Below are 10,121 nucleotides of genomic sequence, written 5' to 3' on the forward strand. Positions count from 1 at the left end.
GGGGGGGGGGGGCAGAAGAAATATTACACCACTATCATTACTCATTACTTAGCCGTGGCTAAGACAAAGACCTTGCCATTTTCTCCCTCCCTCCTAAATAATAACAAGTTTAAACCTTCAAAATCTTAAGTTTATGTAAGAAACTGCTACCAAGCTGACTTTTGCCTCTGTTGGCACCATGGCTCTGAGCCCAGGGGACCCAAGCGAGATAAAGATTCAGGGCAATCTCTCTGGATCAAAAAGCTAACGCTGACTCTCACAAAACCTGGCTCCCTTCTACAATCCACACGGGGTGTCTACTGCAAGGGCCATTTATGACTCTTGCAAGGCGGGGTACATTACCGCCTTGCTTATTCAGTTAAACCCAAATATAAGATTTTTTTTTTTTAACGTTTATTTACTTTTGAAAAAGAGAGAGAGAGCATGAGCTGCGGAGGGGCAGAGAGAGGGAGACACAGAATCTGAAACAGGCTCCAGGCTCTGAGCTGTCAGCACAGAGCCGGACATCATGACCTGAGCCAAAGTCGGACACTTAACCAACTGAGTCACCCAGGAGCCCCCCCAAATATAAGATTCAAATCAACTGAGTAGGAATGGCCCACTTGATATGGAAGACCCACGATGGTTTTGAGATGGGCTGGGAGAAAGAGTTGATGAACAGTTTTTTCTCTAAGTAATCTGAATCTGTGTTCTACACTCTGGGACACTGGTGTAGAACGGGGGTGGGGGGGGTCAGAAGAAATCAAAATCAGGGAACATTACTAAAGGAGCAATTCTTATTTTCTTTGCATTCAAAGTTTTCATTTTCTAACTTTGTAACTATCTATACAAAGTCTTCTCTTCCAAGATGCTTGCCTTCAGGAATTTATCTCATACGCAGAAATCCCTTCCAACACCTTAGTCTTTGATTTTTAAGACTCATTTAAACAACATATATGGAAAGACAAATCATCTTTCATATGTGACAAGGTGTAATGGAGAAAACTTGCTGAAAATTGGTTCAAAATAAAACCAGTCAAATGCCTTAAACTTATGAATGAGGAAGAGAATGATTCAGTGTGACACCCAGGTCCTCGCTGCTAACTTGAGACGAATGTCTGAGCAGGTAAAGGTCGCCTGCTTCGCAGGATGCCTGGGAGCTGCGACCTGCCCATCCCTCAAAACAAGACAAAACAAAACTGAACTCAAGATTCTTCCCCATTCTCCCCGCCGCTGCAAATCAAAGAATCTAAAGCTTCTGCCATGATCCTGTATGAAAACAATGTTGATAAGCTGGGGAACACAGTGATTCTGGCCCCGCTTGGGTCCCCCGCCTCCCCGCACGCCCTGTAGGCCTGTAAGACTGCCGTGCCCTGGACGCGCCATCACCTGAGCCACGTCTCGGGGATACCTGCGCGGCCGAGAACCCGGCCAGGTAAGACGCTTGCCGGGCCTCCTCTGGACAGCTGGCAGGCTCGCTCACGTGCCACTCATAACCCGTGTGCCCAGCGGCCGCCGGGGCCGTGCCGAGGGCCCCTGCGGGGCTCAGGGCGAGGGGGGCGGGCAGGGTACGCGGAGCCGAGCCATCTGCGGTGCCGAGCTGAGTAACGGCGTCCTCGCTCCGACCCGCGAGTCCTGCCGCTTCCACTACCAGCCATGAAACAGTAACAGGCAAACTCACGTTAAGAAGGCAGATTTCAACCCTACGCCCGCCAGGAGCATATCGACCACAACAGAAGGTTTTTTAGGAAGGAGAAGGGCAAGAAGTTCATTTCCTACTTCTTAATTGCACTGTATTTTTGTAAGCCTGCACTTAAATACAGTAACAACAAATATGTGATGGGGCGCCTGGGTGGTTCAGTCGGTTAAGCGTCCGACTTCGGCTCAGGTCATGATCTCACGGTTCGTGGGTTCGAGCCCTGCGTCGGGCTCTGTGCTGACAGCTCAGAGCCTGGAGCCTGCTTCAGATTCTGTGTCTCCCTCTCTCTCTGACCTTCCCCTGCTCATGCTCTCTCTCTCTCGGAAATAAGTAAGACATTGAAAATAAAATTAAAACAAACAAAAAAAGAAGTATGTAAAGCACGGTTGCATCGGTCGTGCATGTAGCCAGAGTGGGGAAAACTAACACTCACCGACATCCTTCTTCTGTAGTGCTCGCTTCTTCCTGTCCGAAAGCCACTGAAAGAAAATGAAGAGACTTTATTTTAAAACACATTTACTTTATCTTCTGCTTACAAAAATGCTCACATCAAAAAAGTAAAACCTGGGGCACCTGGGGGGCTCAGTCAGTTAAGCGTCTGACTTAGGCTCAGGTCATNCTAGAAATAAATAAAAAAAATATTTAAAAAAAAAGTAAAAATAAAAAAATAAAAAAGTAAAACCTTACAGAAATATATTAACATAGAAAGTGAACATATTCTATAATCCCAACCCTGTTAACATACCCCCTGGGTTTTTTTCTTGTATACATTTACATATAGTAAACAATACATTTTATTCATTTTACTTATTATATTTTAATGTTTGTTTTATTTTTGAGAGACAGAGGACGAGCCAGGGGAGGGGCAGAGAGAGGGAGACACAGAATCCAAAGCAGTCTCTGGGTGCTGACAGCAAAGAGCCCGAGGCAGGGCCCAAACCCACAGACCCATGAGATCATGACCTGAGCCAAAGTCAGAAGCTTAACGGACTGAGCCACCCAGGCGCCCGTAGACATTTTAGAACTACTATGTTTTACACAAAAAAACCCTAATTCATTGGGGAAGTGATAAGCCTCAAATACTATGGGTTACCACTAATACACGGAACAATTTTATTTAGGTAAAATATTAAAAAGCAAAGCATTGAAAGGAGAGTTTCTTAAGCATATTTTTCTTACAAAAAACAAAACTAGATCATTAAGCAAATAGCTGACACTTGATAATACAGAAAAGACACTTTTAAGTATATTCCCTGACAGAAGGTTCGTTTTTGCTTTTGTTTTTCTGAGAGAGAGAGTGCACGCACACAAGCTGGGGTGAAGGCCAGAGGCAGAGAGAGAATCTCAAGCAGGTTTCACGCTCGGCATGGAGTCTGACTCGGGCTCCATCCCATGATCCCCAGGATCATGATCTGAGTCGAAATCAAGAGTCAGATGCTCAACTGAGCCACCCAGGCGCCCCTGACAGATTTTATTCTGAAATTAATGTAGCTCAATTTGGCAGACAGCATAACTCTAAAGCCCAAGTGTTTCAGGTGCCCGTCTACCTCGTCCCCATTCACGGTCCCCCCAGCTACAGCTGTTTGCACAAAGGAGCTCAGATTAAGGCCCAACAGTGGCTTCCAACGGCCCAATGATAATACCCTAACTTCCCACTTTAGCCTACAAAGCCCACCTCTCCAGCCTTACCTGCCCCCTCTGCCTGCCCTCAGCACAGCCACACTGGGCCTCCTGGGTTTCTCCAGGAAGCCAAGGGCATTCCCATTTGGGGACATTTACACTTTCTGTTCTCTCAACACTGAAAACTCTTCCCCTGTCTTCCCGTTATCCAGGTTTCTGCTCAAATATCTCCTCCTACAGAGAGGCCTTCCCTGAAGGCTTTATCCAAAACGTGTTCTCTGACCACTTCAGCCACAACACTGTTCTTTTTTCTTCTCCAATTTTTATTTAAATTCAAGTTAGTTAGCATACAGTGCAATATCGGTTTCAGGAGTAAAATCCAGTGATTCACCACTTACATACAACACCCAGTGCTCACCCCAACAAGTGCCCTCCTTAATGCCCATCACCCATCTAGCCCCTCCCCCCAACCGCCTCCCTCCAGCACCCCTCAGTTTGTTTTCTGTCATTAAGAGTCTCTGTGGTTTGTTTCCCTCTCTCCCCCCCGCCACCCCGCATATGTTCATCTGTTTTGTTTCTTAAATTCACAGTGCTTTCTTCTAGTCCGTTCATCGAAGCTGTCTTCTTGTTTGCTCACTTATGTGCTTCCCTTTCCCCAACAGGGAACCTTATCTGATGCGTTCATCATGTATCCCAACGCTCAGAACAGGGCTGCGGGCACGTAGCTAGTTACTTCTCACCAAATGCCCAGGACGATCAAAATGAGAAAGACCATGCTGTGTGACAAATGGTTGGAAGTTATCTGGCCTGAATTCTGAAAAGGAGGGAAGACTCTAATCACAGACTCCAGATCTTTTGGGGGCGGGCACAGTTGAGAAGAGCTCTCCCTTCATTCAGATTTCTAAGGGCAAGAGTGAAACCAACACCAGCATGCTATAAAATGACAAGTTGTGGGGCGCCTGGGTGGCTCAGTCGGTTAAGCGTACGACTTCGGCTCAGGTCATGATCTCACGGTTCATGGGTTCGAGCCCCGCGTCAGGCTCTGTGCTGACAGCTCAGAGCCTGGAGCCTGCTTCAGATTCTGTGTCTCCCTCTCTCTCTCTTACCCTCCCCTGCTCACACTGCCCCTCTCTCTCCCTCTCTTTCAGAAATAAAAATAAATAAATAAATAAAATTTAAAAATTTAAAAAAATGACAAGTTGCAAAACGAGTATCTAGCAAGTAATCTTAAAATGGAAACGAGCTTCTGCTAGAAGTTTCCTCTCACTGGTAGTGCCTGGACAGAGGCTTGACCATCTCTTGTAAGAAATAAATTTAAAAACAAACAAACAAACAAAAAAAAAACCCAAGCCTCAGATCACAGGTGTGTGAGCTTGGACAAGTCACCCTTCCCATCGCTGCTCTGCTGCTTATCTTAACATGAGAAGAAGAGGGTCAAAGAATCACTATTTTCCCAGCCCCTTACAACTCTGAGGTCCTAAGACTCGATGAAATCAAGTTAAGGTCAGCAAGGTTCGATACTGCCGTCTACAGCATACAAGTCTGCAGGCGCTAAGTCTGCGTCCGTTTTCTTGCTCGCTTGCTGGATCTCTGGAACAGAAATCCAACAAACAGCTGACGAGCGGGCATTAAAAAGGGAGAGAAATGCCGGTAATCAATCCGTCCACGCTTTCCTCGTCCGTGCGGCAGAGGCTGGGAGCATCCCCAGGAACCCAAAGGGACGCGTCGCCTGTTCTAGAGAACTCTGCAAAAGTTCCAGCGAAGCTCATCGCCCCTGATCACCCGCCGCCCCGCTTCTGGCGCGGGGACAGTAGTGTCCTCGACGACTAGCGGCGACCAGCTCCCGCGGGCACGGTCACGCGCGCCCCCCGCCTCCCCGGGCCTCCCCGAGCCAGGGGCCGGGCCGGGGTCAGGTAACACCGAGACCAGGGCCGAGGAGAGGGGCGGCGGCCTCGAGAGGAGGAGGACCCCGAAGTGCCTCACCTCAGGCAGGGACTTGCCGCAGCTGAGACTGTAAATCTTCACCTCGTTGAGGCTGGACACCTGCATGGCGGGACAGAGCAGCGGCGACCCACGCTCCTCCGCGAGCCCCTCTCCCCGCGCCGCACACGAGCATCAGAAGCTCAGCGTGTTGCAGCGCGACCGGGCGGCGTGCGGCGCCAGCTGATGACGCACTCGGGGCGCCGGAAGCGCGCCAGTTCCTGAAAGAGGGGGCGTGGCCGAATGGGGACGTGCAGAGGCTGGGGGCGGGGAGGGAAGGAGGAGAGGGGAGAGAAGGGGAAGGAGGGGGTGGAGGGAGACTAGCGGGGCTCTGGCGAGGCCACCCCGAGCTGGGGAGGGCCGGGAGTCGCGCTGTCCACCTTGCACTCCGCGAACGTTAGCAAGCCCCTAGGGTCGCTGTCCTAGCCGAAGTGTCGCCGCCCGAGTGGGGTAGGCGGTGCTGACCGGCGACCCGTGGCCTTGGGGGCTGGGTCAAGGGAATCCATCCCGAGAAGGCGGCCCCTGAGCCAATCCAGAGTATTCAGAGTGGATTCCTGTCTCCAGCGTTTCTTTCAGCAACACTACATTACAAATAAGTGCTCTTTTAAGTTGATGTATAACAGTGTTGCTTGCGGGGTGCCTGGGTGGGTCAGTCCAAGTCAAGATTTTGTATCAGCTCATGCATGATTCCGTCTCTGAGAGCCTGCTTGGGACAATCTCCCTTTTTCTCTCCCTCTCTCTCGCAAATAAACATTTTTAAAAATGTTACTTTCGTCTAGATTTGTTTAACGTTCATCCACTAAGGAGTGAAAGAAAAGAAACAGCATACTAAGGAAAAAGAAAATGATAAAAGGAGTGGTTGGGGGGGCCTGGGGGCCTCAGTCCGTTAAGCTGCTGACTTTGGTTCCCATCATGATCTCATGGTTCACAAGTTTAAGCCCCACATAGGGCTCTGTGCTGACAGCTCAGCCCCTAGAGCCTGCTTCAAATTCTGTGTCTCCTTCTCTCTCTCTCTCTGCTCCTCCGCTGCTCACACTCTGGCTCCAAAAGTGAATAAATGTTTTAAAGGGGCACCTGGGTGGCTCAGTCAGTTAAGCGTCTAACTTGGGAAGTGTCCGACTTAGGAAGCGTCTGACTTAGGCTCAGGTCATGATCTCACAGTTTGTGAGTCCGTGTCCTGCTTTGGGCTCTGTGCTCACAGCTCAGAGCCTGGAGCCTGCCTCAGATTCTGTGTCCCCCTCTCTCTCTGCCCCTTCCCGGCTCACGCTCTGTCTGTCTCTGTCTCAAAAATAAATAAACATTAAAAAAAAATTTTTTAAAGGAGTGAACATCAAAGATAATGTGCTTTCAAACCTGATGTCTTTTAAGATGGATGTATGACAGCAATGACAGACACAGTCCCTCACTACCTATCTTTTTCAGAAAGTTCACAGACTCTCTGTTGATTGTCCAACTGCCTAAAGAACTGCCTTTACATGTTGCCTAGATGTGAGAACTGGAGAATTTTCCACTTAGATGGAAACTTAAGGGGAAAGTGTAGGTTAACAGCAGTCAAACATGCCCCTTTAAAATTGTAACATAGTGTTCATTATTCACATCACTTACATGTAGCTGAGGTGGGTCATTTGGGACACAGGCTATATTAGTTTATGACAGAGTGAGGGCTTCTGGGCTTAGCAATTTTGTTTTTGTTGTAACTGTCCTCAAAGTTCCAGTCCAGATTCTATCTTCTGCTTGAGAGTTTCTTTGAGGAAATATGCAGGCAACCTCCTTGGGGAAGCAGCGTGCCACAGTAGAAGGAGCATCGGCTTCATAGGAATAATAAAATAGGCCTTTTAGGCAAGTCATAAAAATAGAAAGCACTTATTTTCCAAAATGTGCAGGACGATTTCCAAGAAATCTTGAATACTTTTGTACAAAAATGATTACTTCTATTATTTCAAGAATGTATTGTAAAAGCCCATTGATTGTAAAACACAATAGTATCTCACTTACTAAGTGCTATGTGTTAGATAGAAGATATATAGATCTATCATACTAATTTTGATAATTAAGGGCCCTACGCCACTTCACCACACAATCTGATTTCCAACTGACCGCTAAATTTGCCTTCTCATTCATTAGTACCGGTTTCATTGTGGTAGGAACCCCTCCCTAAGGAGAAAGAAAAAATTGAAGAAGAGAGAAGACTCCAAGGTCACCTAGATAGGAGTCCAGCTGCCTACATCCCCCATGTTCTTGTAAACTGAAACAACTTAATCAGACTACATGTTTATGTGTATTACCATATATGGGAGACAAAGAAATAGAAAATGCATAAAAAACCCTATGCCATATGATGTGGTCCGCTCAGTTCTTTTGGGTACAAACCCAACTGAGCGGTGCCGGCATAATAAAGTTGCTTCCTGGAAAGAAAAGTCTCGGTGTCACGACTCTCTGAGCGAGAATCCTGCAACATCATTATTCTAGTTTTGAATCTTTGTTCTCAGAATCTAGATTCTGGAATGCTTTCCATTTCTCCTTATATCCAGATTCCACCAGCTCCTCAAAACTCACCTTTTGAATGTCTTGCTCATTCTCCTGTGTGTTCACTGTGCTGTATAAATACCTTTATGGCAACTGTATCTTTTAGCTAGATTTTTTTAAAAAAAAATTATTTTAGAGAAAGAGTGCAGGAGCTGGGGAAAGGAGTAGAGGGGGAGAGAGAGAGAGACAGTGAGAGAGAATCCCAAGCAGGCTCTACACTCAGCGCAGAGCCCAATGCAGGGCTTGAACCCACAAACCACGAGGTCATGACCTGAGTTGAAATCAAGAGCCGGACGCTCAACCGACCGAGCCACCCAAGTGCCCCAAAAGTGTAATAGTATATTAAACTCAGCTCTGTATCACCCAGCTTTCAACAATGCACACATGACCCATCATGTTTCATTTATACCCTCTCCACTCCCTCATCCTTGGGTTATTTTGAATAATTTTGAAGCAATTCTGTGGCAATTATCTTTGTGGATTGTAACATACTTGTCTGTCCACCTCCTCCATCTAGACCTGGTGGCAGCCCTGAGCCTTAATTCATCTCTGGGTTCTCTGGCCCAAACCAATGCCTAGTAGGTAGCACACTTACAATAAGCATTTCTTGATAAAAATAAATCAATTAATTTATCACTGCTCATCCTGACCCAAAGTCCTAATTCTTTGATCCATACATCTTGGCCTTAAGTAATATTAAAAACAGCAGATCTCTACACCAGATGATTATGGTTTCAAACACATCCATTTAAACATCTCGTGTCTCCAACATGAAATGTCAGTGCTCAGAGCCGGGAACCACATGGGAGGGAACGCGGTGTTTTCTGCAACATAAAACAAGGTGTTCTGTGTCCTCAATGCCAAGACCGCTCCCTCCCCACAGTAACTGGCCGGAGGGTTAGACCTGCCGTACTCTAGGGCTGTTTTCCACGGAGGACAGGACAGTGCTTTTTCCTCTAGTAATGCTTGAGGTAACGGTGCAGCTTATAGCTAATGGGCTTTCAGTTTCAATAAAATACAGTACAGGTAAAGCACTTGGAACAGCATGTACCATAGCAAGCACTATGCGTTAGTTATTATTATTTAGTCCTGGGAACCAAAACGTTTAAAACTGTTTAAGAGGGGCGCCTGGGTGGCTCAGGTTGGGTGTCCAACTTCGACTCAGGTCATGATCTCGCGGTTTGTGGGTTTGAGCCCCGCGTCGGGCTCTGTGCTGACAGCTCAGAGCCTGGAGCCTGCTTCGGATTCCCTGTCTCCCTTGCTCTCTGCCCCTCCCCCACTCATGCTCTGACTCAAAATTAAATAAAACCCCCCAAAAAATTTATTTTAAAAAAACTGTTTAAGAAAAAGAGCTACATTTAGGCTCCGAATAACTTAAATGTCCTGCTATTAGTTGCCATTTCAGAAACTTTCAATTACTGTTCAAGATTCCTCTCTCAATCTTTGCCTCTACCCCCGATCAATCTGCAAATCCTTTTAATTCTACTTTTCAGATGTCAGATCCGTTCTTCTCTGCTCACACTGTTGTAGGAGTTCAAGCCTTCATCCTCTGTTGCCTGGCCCATTCTAATGCTTTTCTCTGGTCTGTCTCCCACAGGAGACAAAATCATCTCTCACGGGAAAATCTGATCACATCACGCTCCAACTCAGAGCCCTTTAGTTCTTCCCAAACCTAGAAGAACACATCTGCGCCCCTTTGCTGGTCTCTCTGGCTTTCCCATCCCAGTACATGATACAGCCCCTCCCCAGCCGCTCTCCCACGTACCCCTCACCCCCACTGCACTGCCCGAGCCGAATTACTTACAGCTTGAAACGTACAAGAGACTGTTTTATCTCTTCATGACTCCGCATCTACTCTTAGGACTTCTTTCAACTCCCTCCCTCTGCAAACCTCAGTAACTCCCATTCATCCTTCATCTCCCGGAGGCCTTAAAACATCCAAGTTTCTTGCCAAACGTTGTATTAATCTCACTGCAGTGTGTCATAAACTGGGGTTTACAGTTGCATTCTCAAAAAAATAGAGGGTTTTTAACATTTCAATGACAATCTTTTTAACAGCCAGCACAAGTTATCTGATTATCTGGTTGGCCGTCTCCTGAGAGTACTACCATTCAGTATCAGTGCCAAGTTCGCATTTAAGGTTACAGTGCCACGTGTCATCATTTTTATTGCCTTGCCTCAGCGATTAGAAGGGGGGTGGATAGTATGAAGTAATGTGATAGGGACAAGTTTGAGCCAAGTAGAAGTCCGATGATGTCATGGCCTGCCGTGGGAAAGAAGGTTTTACAGTTGATCAAACAGAGAACAGAGATGGAAA

At 47.0% G+C, this 10,121-nt stretch overlaps 1 protein-coding gene across 1 annotated transcript in view; it reads right to left on the reverse strand.

The window, feature by feature from the left end:
- NOL10 (nucleolar protein 10) overlaps window positions 1-5,444 on the reverse strand; it is an 81,296-nt gene extending 75,852 nt beyond the window's left edge. Inside the window, exons 1-2 of the mRNA XM_077751004.1 lie at window positions 5,282-5,444; window positions 2,112-2,157 (exon numbers count right to left, since the gene is read on the reverse strand). Of these exons, the coding sequence (XP_077607130.1) occupies window positions 2,112-2,157; window positions 5,282-5,347 (112 nt within the window). The 5' untranslated portion in view covers window positions 5,348-5,444. The remainder of the gene's footprint in view (window positions 1-2,111; window positions 2,158-5,281) is intronic.
- Window positions 5,445-10,121: the final 4,677 nt, after the last annotated feature.

The sequence above is a fragment of the Crocuta crocuta genome, unplaced genomic scaffold (genome assembly GCF_008692635.1).
Source record: "Crocuta crocuta isolate KB4526 unplaced genomic scaffold, BGI_CrCroc_1.0 scaffold129, whole genome shotgun sequence".
NCBI lineage: Eukaryota > Metazoa > Chordata > Mammalia > Carnivora > Hyaenidae > Crocuta > Crocuta crocuta.